At 47.9% G+C, this 14,313-nt stretch overlaps 1 protein-coding gene across 6 annotated transcripts in view; it reads left to right on the top strand.

Annotated features, from left to right (window-relative positions):
• The window catches only part of LAMA3 (laminin subunit alpha 3), a 257,192-nt gene that overhangs the window by 143,740 nt on the left and 99,139 nt on the right, over nt 1-14,313 (top strand). For 5 of the 6 annotated variants that reach the window (XM_081563208.1, XM_081563206.1, XM_081563204.1 and 2 more), the window contains 6 exons: nt 395-539; nt 2,374-2,500; nt 2,583-2,722; nt 4,594-4,709; nt 6,926-7,137; nt 8,091-8,295. In XM_081563208.1, coding sequence (XP_081419334.1) covers nt 395-539; nt 2,374-2,500; nt 2,583-2,722; nt 4,594-4,709; nt 6,926-7,137; nt 8,091-8,295 — 945 coding nt within the window. Of the gene's footprint in view, nt 1-394; nt 540-2,373; nt 2,501-2,582; nt 2,723-4,593; nt 4,710-6,925; nt 7,138-8,090; nt 8,296-14,313 lie in introns of those variants that run through there. The other variant, XM_081563209.1, reaches the window with a different exon arrangement.

The following is a 14,313-nucleotide window of genomic DNA, read 5'->3' as shown; positions in this document are numbered from 1 at the left end:
CTTTTTTTTTTAAGATTTTTTTTTTTTTTAATGTGGACCATTTTTAAAGTCTTTATTGAATTTGTTACAGCATTGCTTCTTTTTTATATTTTGGTTTTTTGGCCATGAGGCCTTTGGGATCGAACCCACACTCCTTGCACTGGGAGGCAAAGCCTTAATCTCTGAACCACTAGGGAAGTCCCAAATATATTTTTATTTTGGCTGCACTAGGTTGTATGGGGAACTTCCCCAGCTAGGGGTCTAACCTGCATCCCCTGCAGTGGAAGCACAGAGTCTTAACCAGTGGATCCCCAGGGTAAGCCCTTCTCTGGGTCCTTTTGATGCTTAGAGTCTGTCTTTTCACCAAGGGACAGTTCTTTGGGTTTTGGTTATTTTCCAACATTCTGTTTTTCAGTGCCACCTGTGTCTCCCTGGTCCCCGAAACTCCTCCAACAGCACTAATTTTGGATGTCCCGAGTGGTGGGTCTTCCCCTCTCCTGCCCGAGGATCCTTCACCTCCTGCCAACGCTGTTCTTGGGGTCACCTTGAAGGCCCCGCAGGTAGGGTTACTCCGAGTGTGTTTCTTCTGAACTGGTGGTTCTCAAAGTGTGGCCCCAACCAGCTGCATCCCCTCAACCCCTGGGAACTTGTTAGGAATGCAGACCTGCAAGCCTCATCCCAAAACTACTGAGTCAGAAACTCTGGAGGGTGGCCCAGGAATCTGTTTTTTAACAGACTCCTCAAGGGGTGTTGGCTGCCCCTAAAGCTTGAGCACCTCTGCTCTCAACTGTGGAGAATCCCAGGAATGAGGCTTGCAGTTAGTTCTGTCTGTTGCCAGTCTATCCCGACACTCTCTTTCTCTCCTGCATCTCTGTCTGGACAGTCATTTGGCAATTTTTCATAACCCATCTTAGGATAGGTCATATTTGCATGGGCTACTGCTACTTAACATGGTTGAGTTTATTAATTATCCTCTTAAATGAGAACATAAGCACTTTTAGAAATCTAACAGGTTTTTTGCAACCCAAATTTGTAGGCAGGAAATTCCCAATAAACATGTATTGATTAATCATCTAGAACACAAAGATGAAATATATGAAGGGAACACACTTTTTTTCATCATAAACCACGGAATTGCAGGACTTCATGTTTGTTCTGATGGCATGTCTTTTTAATCTTAGAGATGGCTCATGTCAGTTCATGTTGCATTAAGATAGGAAATACAAGGATTTGGGAGAGAAAACTTAATAAGATCCCATATGGGGTAGGCAGCCTAGAGTAGTAGGATGAAATGAATTACAGTCATGACAATAGAGTTCTAGTCCTGGTTTTGCTATAAAATTAGTCTATGACCTTTAGTAAGTTACTTACCCTCCAAGGCGCAGCTCTCATTTGAAAGATAATCTTTTATTGTTACTATTCTTGTAGTTTTTAAATTATTATTTTGAGGTTTGGAAAGACATTACTCACATGGTGAGGCTTTCTGGGGAGAACCTGGCTCACACTCAAGCCTGAGCGAGTGTTGGAGTCTGACCCTGGTTTTCATTGTGGTTAGACAGGGGCATCATGTGTTGGGGGGGTACGGGTGAGGGCTCCCTCTCTCATGGGCTAGAATTTATGGGGTTTGAACTTCCCACCTCTGCCAAGGGATGAACACCTGGGCTTTCTTACAGCTTGTCCAGCTGTGGGGCAAAAGGCAAAAGATGAATGATGGAGCTTGAAAACCATCAAACAGAAAAAATGGAGTCTGACTCTTCGTTACATGGTTATTACAAGTAGTGCTTGAATGCTGGGAACATCTTGTATGGCCTTTTGCACACAGAGCGTGCATTTCTCTTGTGATGTACCTAGAAATGCAATTGCTCAATTATATGTTTGGCAAAAACCACATATAGTTTCCCAAAGTGATTGTACCAAATGAGACTCCCTCCAGTTGTATTTACAGTCGGCCCACTGTTGGCTTGTCCATTCTGCAGCTGAAAGTCATGTGGTTGGTTTCCAGTGTTTGTGACTACACATAAAGCTGCCACAAAGATTCAAGGGAAGGCTTTGTGTGAATGTGGGTTTTTCATTTCACTTGGGTAAATTGTTGTTGTTCAGTCATTAAGTCATGACTGACTCTTTGCAACCCCATAGACTGGAGCATACCAGACTTCCCTGTCCTTCACTGTCTCCTGGAGTTTGCTCAGACTCATGTCTGTTGAGTTGGCGACGCTATCTAACTATCTCATCCTCTGCCACTTGCCCCCTTCTCTTTTTGCCTTCAGTCTTTCCCAGCATCCCCGTCTTTACTTGGATAAATACCTGCATTGTTTCGATTTTTGTTCTTGAAATATCCCGTGATTCTAATTAGTAATAGCTCTGCAGCTTGAGAAGGTTTTTTTTTCCACCTAGAACCAGATGACCCTTCGAGGACTAGTACCACGCCCAGGTCGGTATGTCATCGTCGTCCATTTTTATCAACCAGCACATCCGACGTTCCTGGCACGGGTGTCTGTGGACGGAGGACGGCTGCAGTCAGGTGAGCTACGGGGAGCAGGGCCGGTTTCAGGGCTCACTTGTCCTGGCAGAGGTGTGACAGGACTGCCTCCCTCTGCCCCCAGGGGTCTTCCGGGCCTCTTTCTGCCCCCATGTGCTCGGCTGCCGGGACCAAGTGATCACCGGAGACCAGGTTGAGTTTGACATCTCGGAGCCGGAGGTGGCCCTGACTGTGACGGTTCCAGAAGGAAAGTCCTTAGTGTTGGTGCGTTCTGCTTTTTCCTCTCTTGCTCTTTATGTGCTTGCCTTGCTCAGCTGCTCTGTGTGTCTGTTCTGGCTCATGACAGTAATTCCTCCAGGGAATTTAAGCTATGTTTATAGAAAAATGTTTAAATTTTACAGCTGCCTTTGGCAAAAAAAAGGTCTGTGACAATTAAAATCAAGGGAAATCAGAATACCAGAGAAGCTACTGGAAAGAAAATACTCCCCTGCATGAGCCATGTGAGCTGTCTGTCTGTCTGTCCCCATCAGTCCCGCCTCACTCTCATCTGACAAGTCTCTCTCTGAGGCATTGACCACTCCCTTGTTCTTGACACTGTCTTGTTTTGGCTCCCAGAGCTACTTTCTCTTGGCTTTCCCTGCCTCCTCCAGTGCTCCTTCAGTGAGTTCTCTTCCTCTTCATCCCTTTCATGTCAGCGTTCCCTTGGGCTTGACATGAGACCCCTTGTTCTAAGATTTCTCTTCATATAACATCATCTGTGCCTGTTGATTCTGTTCTCCCCTCTGTGGGAATGAAACCCACACCTGTGACCTCATTTCTCATCTTTTCTGGGCTCTAGGACCATCTACTGTGCATCCCCATAGCCAGAGACCTCACAGATCCCTCCAGCTTAGCCTGTTACCTGCACAGACCCCAGGGGCCCCGTTCCCTGTTTTATCACCTTGGCTGGTGGAATCATGGTCACCCAATGCCTGTAAGGCCTTTGAGAGCCAGCAAACACTGTCCAGGCCTGCCCTGTGCCCTCCAGTTCTTGCTTGTGCCTCCTTTCTCTCTGAGGACGTCTTCTCAGGGACACAGGACTGACTATTCATTTTGTACCCCAGTGCCTGAAACACCATCTGGCACAGGTGTTTGGCAATGTTTACTGAATTGAATAACATGAGAGCAATAGACTCTGTAAACTGTCAGTTGGTGAGTAGTTGACAAAGACGGTTGAAATTTCCTGCAGCATTTGTTACCGGTGTGGTCTGATTTATACAGATACAGAGAATACAGGGTGGTATTTTTAAAGACTGGGGCCACAATTATTCATAATAGAGTGTCTGATAGGATAGGCATTTCAGGGGCAAGCCATCATATGAGTCTCCCCATTGGTCCTGCTGTTTCAGTTTGCTTACTCTCTAAAAATACAGAATGAGGACTTCTCTGATGGTCCAGTGGTTAAGACTGCTCACTTCCAATGCAGGGGTCTCAGGGTTGATTCCTCATCAGGGAACTAGCTCCTACATGCTGCAACTGAGAGTTCGCATGCTGCAACTAAAAAGATCCCAAGTGCTCCGACAAAGATCAAAGATCCCTCGAGCCATGACTAAGACCTGGCACAGCCAAATAAATATGAAAGAAAAAGAAATACTAAAAAATAAAAATACAAAATTCCACCCCCTGGAGATCCAGGGTCATCCTAGGGATGGATCACATGGGGTCCTGGACATCATAACAGGTCCCTCACTCCTGTCCCCACCCAGCACCCAAGGCTGCTGCTTCTCTGAGCAGGCACTCCAGGGGGTCTGTCCCTCCAACTCATTATCATTTCCCGAGGGGGAATGTGGCCTGAGCCTTCAACACTGAGTTAGGGTTGCTTTGTGATTCTTTTTTTGTAAGTTTTGTTTCATGTGGTCTTGGACTTAACAATAAAGAACACTGATCTGGCAACCCACTGCAGTATTCTTGCCTGGAGATTCCCCATGGATGGAGGAGCCTGGTGGAGGAGCCTGGTGGGCTATAGTCCATGGGGTTGTAAAGAGTCAGACATGACTGAAGCGACTTAACACGATCTTAGTGAAGAGAAAGCATGTGGGGCCGTGGGTGTGCCGTGCTGCTGAAAATCCAGAGACATGCCGACACTTTCCCTTTAGGTCCGAGTCCTAGTGGTGCCTGCAGAAAATTATGACTACCAGATCCTTCACAGAAAATCACTGGACAAGTCATTGGAGTTTGTCACCAATTGTGGAGGAGACAGTTTTTATATTGAGTAAGTATCACTCTGTGTGAGGGCTTCCCAGGTGGCACTAGTGGTAAAGAACCCGCCTGCCAACGCAGGAGACACAAGAGAAGCGAGTTTGATCCCAGGATCGAAAAGATCCCCTGGAGGAGGGCATGGCAACCCACTCCTGTATTCTTGCCAGGAAAATCCCATGGACAGAGGAGTCCTTAGGGTTGCAAAGAGTCGGACATGACCGAAGTGACTTAGCATGCACACATCACTTTGTGGCACTGCCATGGGGGCCTGAGGCTCTCCCACATTCCTGACCAGAGCAGGAGGCCCGGGGAGGGGTGGCCCTGGGGTCTGTCTTCCTCCTCTGGGCACCCGAGGGAGCAGCAGTGAGTCCCAGATCCTCGGGACACACTGACCTGTGTACTATCTCATCATGTACATCTGGGCGGGATTTCCCTCTTCAACTCTGATCTCAGTCGATCACCCTCCAAGCCGGGATTCATGGGCTACTTGAGGGTTTCTCTTCCTCTTTGCTGCTTCCTGTTGGCCAACTCGGATTCCTGAAAGATACCACACAGGGTTTCCTCCACTGCAGGGCACATCAGCCCTGATTCCCGCTCTCCTTTGCTCTCTGATCAGTGGGGAGCATTAGAGAGGGCTGGGCCTCCCTATCCTCCCTCGGTGGGTTCCCAGACGCTAAGAGCCTAGAACAGTCCTGAGTATCAGTTCCTCTCATTCTCTCCTGTAGACCCCTCCTCTCTGCCCCCTTGTAGGTTTCCTGAGGAACCCAGGCTTCCAGAGGGTGGAAACCACTTGTACAGAAAATGTTAAGAGCAAGGCCTCTGAGGTCAGACAGCTGTGGATTTGAGTGCCTGCTCCACCCTCCATAGCTCTATGGCCTCAAGAATGTTGCTTAACTTGTAGGAGCCTTTGTTGTCTTACCTGTGAAATGGGGCTTCAGCCTAATTGGTTAGGTGGTTATCAGGTTAATATTGTTTAGTCACTAAGTTGTGTCCAACTCTTGGCGACCTCATGGACTGCAGCACATCAGGCTTCCCTGTCCTTCACCATCTCCCGGAGTTTGCTCAAATGTCCATTGAGTTGGTGATGCTATCTAACCATCTCATCCTCTGCCGCCCTCTTCTCCTTTTGCCTTCGATCTTTCCTAGCATCGGGGACTTTTCCAATGAGTTAGCTCTTACCATCAGGGGGCCAAAGTATTGGAGCTTCAGCTTATGAGGTTAATGAGGTGAAGGGAAAACTTTTAACATACATCTTCAGTAAACATTGACGATTCACCTCCTCCTCATCATTATCCTAATTGGTATCTCATAGCACATGCAGGTATAAATTTTTTGGTGACTGCTGGGCTCCAAAATCACTGCTGATGGTGATTGCAGCCATGAAATTAAAAGACGCTTACTCCTTGGAAGGAAGGTTATGACCAACCTAAATAGCATATTTAAAAGCAGAGACATTACTTTGCCAACAAAGGTCCATCTAGTCAAGGCTATCGTTTTTCCAGTGGTCATGTATGGATGTAAGAGTTGGACAGTGAAGAAAGCTGAGCGCCGAAGAATCGATGCTTTTGAACTGTGGTGTTGGAGAAGACTCTTGAGAGTCCCTTGGACTGCAAGAAGATCCAACCAGTCCATCCTAAAGGAGATCAGTCCTGGGTGTTCATTGGAAGGACTGATGTTGAAGCTGAAACTCCAATACTTTGGCCACCTCGTGTGAAGAGTTGACTCATTGGAAAAGACCTTGATGCTGGGAAGGATTGGGGGCAGGAGGAGAAGGAGATGACAGAGGATGAGATGACTGGATGGCATCACCGACTCTATGGACATGGGTTTGGGTAGATGCCGGGAGTTGGTGATGGACAGGGAGGCCTGGCATGCTGCGATCATGGGGTCGCAAAGAGTCAGACACGACTGAGCGGCTGAACTGAACTGAACTGTGTTGAGATAGAACCTATATACCATACAACTCATCCTATAGGGGAATCTTCACCCTTTTATTCCAGCCACCAAAGGTTCCCGCCCACCATTCCTGTGATGAGTCCTGAAGTAGATGGGGGTAGGTGGGTGGCTGTCAACCACTGTAAGTCCAGGGATGGGGTTTCCTCTCACTGTTTTCTAGACTCCAGAGCCCCTCCCCCAAAACACTGCTTGGTGGGGCTCGTAGGAAGGGGAGGTTGGGACCGTTTCTGGGCATACCTCCCAGGATCTCACTGTGAGTTCTTGTTCCCGCAGCCCCCAGAGAGCCTCTGAATTCTGTAAGAATTCCGCCAGATCCCTGGTGGCCCTTTACCACGAGGGTGCACTGTCTTGCGAGTGCCACCCTGCTGGGGCCATTGGCCACCCCTGCATCCCTGAGGGCGGGCAGTGCCCGTGCCGGCCCCATGTCATCGGGCGGCAGTGTACCCGCTGTCAGACGGGCTTCTACGGGTTCCCGCACTGCAAACGTAAGTGCACTTTCGGGGCAGCCAAGGTCATCTCTGGCCCAGGCAGATGAAGCCCACCTAGGGCTTGTCCAGTTTCACTGTGCTGGAGGCTCCCCTGGGGATCTTGTGAGAGTGCAGATTCTGAGTCAAGAGGCCTGGGCTGGGGTCTGAGAGTCTACATTTCCAGCAGCCAGAGGATTCCCATGCCACTGGTCAAGGGACCACACTCTGAGTAGGAGGCTTCTAGAAAAGACGTATTTGTGTCTCCCGGGCTAGGGGACCCATGCCCTTGGCAAAGCAGATGAAGGGAAATAACCTTAAGCTTCAAAATACAGGACAGCTCGGCCCTCTTCCTAGTGGGATGGGTTAGGCTTCAGTTTTTGCAGCCTAATCACCAAAGCTTAGTCTAGGTGGGAGAAGACTCAGGGTCAGAGCACACCCTCCTCACTAAGGAGGCTGTGGATCTTCGTCTAAGAATTGTCCTGCCGCCCTCGACAAGGGGCAGCCCAGGCTGTGTGAGGCGCCCAGAGTCCCCGCGTGAAGGCCAGCCTTTGCCTGCTGCGGGCCCCACCCCTGATCTTGGGCCTGGTGCCCGGGGGCGACGTGAAGCCCCTCCAGGGAGACTGAGAGGAGCAGACCCTCTGACGAAGGCCAGACCTCACGTTAGAATGACACACAGCCCCAGCCTGGGGGTGAGGCGGGGGCTCCTACGAGTGTCTACTTTGTGGTCAGTGGGTCCAGTGATGCCTCACTCAGCGTCCACACAGTGTCCACCCTCAGCACTGGATGTGGTTGGTCTTGACCCCAAGAAAGGAGCCGTTCAGATCAACCACACTCAGTGATGCCATAATGAAGGAAAAACAAGATCTTACTCCCAGATACCCTTTGGAAGCTTCTGGGAACCCTGGTGGTGCAGTTTTGCTGGAGATCAGGGACCTCTAACCCTTACACCGTGTCTCTTCACCCTTGGCCAGCTTGCACCTGCGGCCGGCGCCTTTGTGAGGAGACGACGGGGAGGTGCCTGTGTCCTCCTCGGACGGTCAGGCCCCACTGTGACGTGTGTGAGGTGCACTTCTTCAGCTTCCACCCCCTGGCCGGCTGTGAAGGCTGCAATTGTTCCTGGACGGGCACCGACAGGGCCGCCACCCCGGAGTGCGACAGGGACCACGGGCAGTGCAGGTGAGGACTGGGGGGCTAGCCTGTCACGTCCTGTCCTGGGAAGGGAAGATGCTGTCGGCCCCCACTCGGGTCCTCATTTACTTCCCGCTTCAACACAGCTTGATGGCGCTCCCCACCCAGGACGGGTGTGGTGTGTGGGGTAACTGGTCCCCTGAGGTTCAGGGTAGCCTGGCAGAGCCTGGGTGGGCAGATGGCTGTTGCCTGAGGTCCAAGCAGCTTCACTGTCCTCTCTAGCCTCGTTCTGTGTGTGTACGTGCTGCGTGTGTGATAAAGTGATCGGCTCCATCTCCTGGGCCATTGGGTGGTAAGCACCTCTCAGCCTGTACTGAGGTTTGGGCTCTGAACCTTCTCTCTCGTAAGCTGGTAGTTTTGTTAAGCACAGTACCTGGTGAAGTCTAAAATCTGGGTCCTGCCGCCCTGACTCAGACTGGCGAGCTAGAGGCTGTGTGGGGTCTCCACCGGGGCATCAGTTGTGGAGAGGGTGGCAGGGTAGGCAGTACCTGTTGGAGAGCCTGGCCTATGAGGGGGCTGCCCCCGGGCCCACCGAGCACAGCTGCTAAGAGATGAGGAGAGAGCGGCTCAAACAGATGCTGTGGGGCCAAAAGGCTCTTCCAGCAGATCTGATCCGCATATGAAACCAGAGGCTGGTGTCACGTGATCCAGGTGCTCAGCCTGATCTCTGCAGGACTGGAGAGTAGGCACAGGGGGTGAAAAAGAGGACCCCATCTCCTAGAAGAAGAGGCTGGAAAGAATCCCACAGAGATTATGTGGCAGGGAGACCGAAGCAGATCTTTTTCCATCCAGGCGAGTGTGGCGTGTGCGTGTGCAGGAGACAACATGAGACTCAGGTCCCTTCTGAGTCCCTCCTTGTCCCCCCATCCCCACCCTGGGTACCGGATGTCTGGGTCCGTGTCTGTGATTCAGCTGTGAAAGCCGGGCGGGGGGAGGGGGGGTGGCGTGGCTGCTGGTGGCAGGCATCCGCACCTCCAACTCCACGGCAACTGTGTTCATTTCCTGAGGCTGCTCTGACAAATGACCACACACTGGGTGTCTTCAGAGTCAAAAGGCTTAAGTCTGAAATCAAGTCGACGGCGCCATGATCTTTCTAAAGGCTCCAGCAGAGACCCTGTTCCATGCCTATCTCTTTCCTTCCCATGTTGTCGACAGTCCTTGAAATTCCTTGGCTCTGCCTCTGCCGTCTCGTGGATTCTCCTTGTGCATCTCTGTCTTCACGTGGGGGTCTTCTCTGTGTGTGTGTCTGTGTCTTTCTTTTCTTCTTTTAGCCTTTGTTTTTTTTTTCTTTTCACCTTTTCTTAGTTGAGGTATGGTTGATGTATAATATATACGTAACAACATAGTGATGCACAATTTTTTAAAGTTATACACCATTTATAATTATTATAAAATATTGACTATATTTCCAATATTTTATATATTGCTGTAAAAAATATCCTTGTAGCTCATTTGCTTTTATATAATAGCTTGTACCTCTTAATCCCCTACCTCTCTTGTGTCCCTCCCTTCTTCCCTCTCCCCACTGGTAGCCACTAGCTTGTTTTCTATATCTGTGAGTCTGTTTCTGTTGTTTTATATCCACTAGTTTGTTTTATTTTTTTAGATTATACATATAAAGGGTATGCACTACTTGTCTTTCTCTGACTTATTTCGTTCAGCATAATGCCTTCTGGGCTTCTAAGGTGGCTCTAATGGTAAAGAATCCTCTTTCAGTGCAGGAGACCTGGGCTCGATACTTGAGTGGGGAAGATCCCCTGGAGAAGGAAATGGCAACCCACTCCAGTATTCTTGCCTGGAAAATCCTATGGAACAGAGGAGCCTTGTGGGCTACAGTCCATGGGGTCACAAAGAATCAGACACAACTGAAGTGACTTAGCACGCATGCACGGTGCCTTTCCAGTGCAAGCATATTGTTGCAATTGCAAAATTTCATTCTTTCTTATGGCCAAGTAGTATTCCATTATATATATATGTACACCTGTGTCTTTCTTTCCTTTTAAGGATACCAGTGGTATTTAATTAGGACCTGCCTTACTCCAGTATGACCTTATATTGATTATGTCTGCAAAAATCCTCCTTCCTAGGTCACATTCTAGGTACTGGGGGCTTAGAACTTGGATGTATCTTCTGGGGACAACATTCCCCTCTCTATAGCAGCAATGTTGACCTTTCTTGAGGAAGGACCCTTAACCACACCTGTGATTGTTACCCCGTTCCTAGTAGTTCCTTTGTTCTCGGGGAAGGAAGCTGAATGAGAACTTGAGTCATGGAAGATTCCAAGACTTTAAAACCACAGGTTGTGAGTCTTCCCTGAGTCAACTTGGTTGTCCGTCCTTCTCAGACTATGAGCTTAAATGGAATGTGACTTGCACAAAGAATTTTGAGGTGATACCAGAGAGTTCTCATCACAGTTAATGAACATACATTAGGATCTGTTCCCTCCGGTGCATAAGCTATTCTCCGGAAGGAAACCAGGGGTTTAGCTCGTTACTAAAGACTTTGGGTCCTGACTGCACCAGTGGGCCTGTGAAGATGTCTAACCCATTTCCAGTCAGTCCTGATATGTAAGAACAATGGTACTCAGCGGAAGCAGACTTCTACCAGGACCTGTGGAGATGCCACAGAACAGAAAGGTGCACTGTGCCAGGAGTTGCTTGCTGTCTTGTGGCTGGAGAAGATGCATAAATGGGAAGCTCAAAGGACCTAAATGTGCCAGTCATGACCCAGTCAATGTAGAAGAAAGACCAGACCAAAGGAAACTGAAGAATTAGAACTGGCTTCAGCACATTATAAAGAAATTATCTTCCAATTAAAAAAAAAAGAACTGCCCTCAGAGAAGGAAATCCACGGTATTATAAAAAGGGAAACAGATTGAACTAGAAGTGATATTCCTTTTAATACATTTGAAAAACAAGTCAAAGGAAAGAATCCAACATCTAATTGTTCAGAGGAGAGAATAGTCTGACAAATAAGTGGAAGAAGCAGAGGGGGAGGTGTTAGCATTAAAATCCTTCCCCCACTCAAGGGAGTAGGAATCTGGATAAAAACAGATTGCAATATTTATTTATTTAATTTTAACATTTTCTCGTGTGTAATCATGAGAGAATCTAAGGTTTTTCTGACAGACCTTTGTTTTTTTTTCTTTTTTAAACATTTTAGTTTATTTATTTAAATTTTAAGGCTAGGTTTTATTTATACCAATACATCCAAACTCTTATTATTTCAACATGTAACTGATGTGAAAAATATACATAATCGGCTTTTTTCATTCCAGGTCTTTTTATTTAACTTTTAATTTTGTATTATAGTTGATTAACAATGTGAACATTTCAGGTGAACAGTAAAGGGACTCAGTCATACATATACATGTATCCATTCTCCCTCAAACCCCTCTCCCAGCCTTAAAATAGATAAACTAGAAGGATCTACTTTATAGTACATGGAACTCTGCTCAGTGTTATGTGGCAGCCTGGATGGGAGGGGAGTTTGGAAGAGAACGGATACATGTATATGTATGGCTGGGTCCCTTTGCTGTTCACCTGAAATTATCATGACATTGTTTGTGAATTGGCTGTACCCCAATACAAAATAAACTTAAAGAAAGAAAGGGTAAAAAAACAAGGTTCCGTTTGAACAGGAGAATGAGCAATGTATAACCTTGGGGAAAACAAAGAGAAAACCAGATGGGAGAGCGAGAGGGGCAGATGAACAAGGAGAAGCGGAAGGAACAGTGACTGGGAGATGGAATCCTGGCAGAGTACGGAGCCCAGGACGCTGCAGTGGCCTCAGTCATAGCTGCAGACAGTGTCCCCATATTTAATTGAAAATAAAAACTCACTAAGCTACAGAATAAGTGCAAACCAGTCCAACAAAGTTCCATTTTTCCATAATGACTTCTTTACTTTTTCTTTTGAAAAGAGGACACCCAAGGGAGGAGATTGGGGCTGGGACTGGAGGTTGGGGAACCGTGTACGTGGGTGAGAGTAAGAGAGGACCCGAGGAGAAGGTATAGACACACAGGAGGGAAAAGAGGTGTGGGGGTCCCTCTGATTAATCATCGGAGACAAAGGAGCCACAGAGATGGAGAGACCGTTTTCAGGCAGGAGGAGGAGGAAAAGAATTCACTGTCTTAGAACCAGTGGGAGAGTTTTAAAAGGGATTAGCTGCTCAACAGAAGAAATTGCTGTGAACAGAACCTCACACACAGTTTCTCAATGTTGCTGCCACAGAAAAAAGAACTGAGAACGCATTGAAAACTATAAATATCAGGGCTTCCCTGGCGGTCCAGTGGTTAATATTCTGCACTTCCACTGCAGGTGGTGTGGTCTCAATCACTGGTCAGGCACACTAAGATCCCACATACCCTGTGGCTCAACCAAAAAAAGAAAAATGCTTAAGGCATCATCTATGAGAGAGAGATTTACTGTAGGATTTTAGATACAAATTCTAAGGAGTGTTTAACAAACTTTCACTAGCGAATCACAGTTGAGTAGACTAGAAAATGCCTAACTCAGAACTGAGGCAGGCTGTATAGTAGTTTTGCCCATGCCCGAGGGAACATCAGCAGGCCGCCTAAAGGATTGTTTCTTTAGAAAGTGTTAGAGGAAAGAATGCTCCCACCATCTCTGAAAAATTTCCTAATGAAAATGAAGAATGTATTTAGATGAACGGAGGCTGGAAATCACTGCTTCAAAAAACTACCATGATGTTGACCACCTTCAAGAAATTCTAAGATCAATTATAGGAGATGGCAGTTCACCTGGACATCCAGTGAAACCACAAGTGCAAACGTGCCATTTGAGAAGAGCAGCAGCTGAAGGAAAGCCGTCTGGGGGACACCTCAGCCAGTCTCACCGATTTACTCAGTGTTTGTGTAAGATGGAGAAACAAAATGCCAGAGAGGGTCATAGACTTGGCATCCTGGGAACAGAAGTGCTTCCAGCTCGGCAGAAATCCATGGGCCCTAACAATTTGGTGAAGCAATTCCTTTGATGCACCTCATCAAGTAATAGGAATGGTAAGTTCCAGAGAGCGTGCAGGCAAGCTCTGGGACATGGTGGTGAGCAGGGCAGATGGGGCTCCTGCCACAGGATGGAAGAGCTCAGCATTCTCACCTGCATTCCCCCTTCCTCGAAGCTCCCACCTCTTAAAGTTCTTGAGACGATTAAAGAATCCTGTGCAAAGCCCTTCGTCCGGTACCTGACACACACTAGCGCCGGTATTAGCTGTTGCTATTATTTGCCAAGCACTTGGCTGCCTGCCTTCCGCCCTTTATACTTTGTCCCCCTGAAGCCCCACCCATTCTTCTGGCTTCAGCCACCTCCACGCTGGATGATTTGCAGACCCAGAGCTCCAGTCCTGGTCCCTGATGGACAGCCTATCCCACCTTCATGGAAAATCATTTCTACCTCGGTTCCCTTATTAGCTTTTCTTGTGGATCTTAGAGGACAAGTCCCCTGACCTCTTTGAGCTCCTATCCCCTCACACATATAATGAAGTGTTAGAATAGAAGATCTTTAGGGGCCCCTCAAGTCCTTGACTCTACCGCTGATTCTAAATCTGAAACCCATGCCGTTGTCTTGCCTTTCAGGCTATTCCTCTCTTTGAACTTTAAAAAAAATTTTTTTTTTTTACTTATCCGTGGCAGCCTTCTCCCTGTCTCCAAAGCCTGAGATCTCTGTATCACCTTAGAATCAACCCCTTCTCCCTACAGCCCATCAGGTATCAACTTCTGAAACAGTATGTATTATCTCCCTTCCTTTCATGGCCCCTGCAGGTCCTGCACCTGGAGAAGTCCTTTTACAATTGATCATCTCTGAATTGACCTTCCTTTTCCTGGCGTCCTTTCTCTCTCCTGCTCTCTCTCTCTCCTTCCTTACTTTCTTCTTCCCTCCTCCCCTCCCTCTCTCTCTCCCTTCTTTCTTTCTTTTTCTCCTTAATTGAAGGGGAAACGCTAGTATGCAGTCACCTCTGTCTGTCTTGCTTGGTCAGTCGTGTCCAACT

This window comes from Giraffa tippelskirchi, chromosome 14 (genome assembly GCF_054371585.1).
Source record: "Giraffa tippelskirchi isolate mGirTip1 chromosome 14, T2T-mGirTip1v1.2.pri, whole genome shotgun sequence".
NCBI classification, from domain to species: domain Eukaryota; kingdom Metazoa; phylum Chordata; class Mammalia; order Artiodactyla; family Giraffidae; genus Giraffa; species Giraffa tippelskirchi.
This window is presented reverse-complemented; position numbering and strand designations above follow the sequence as displayed.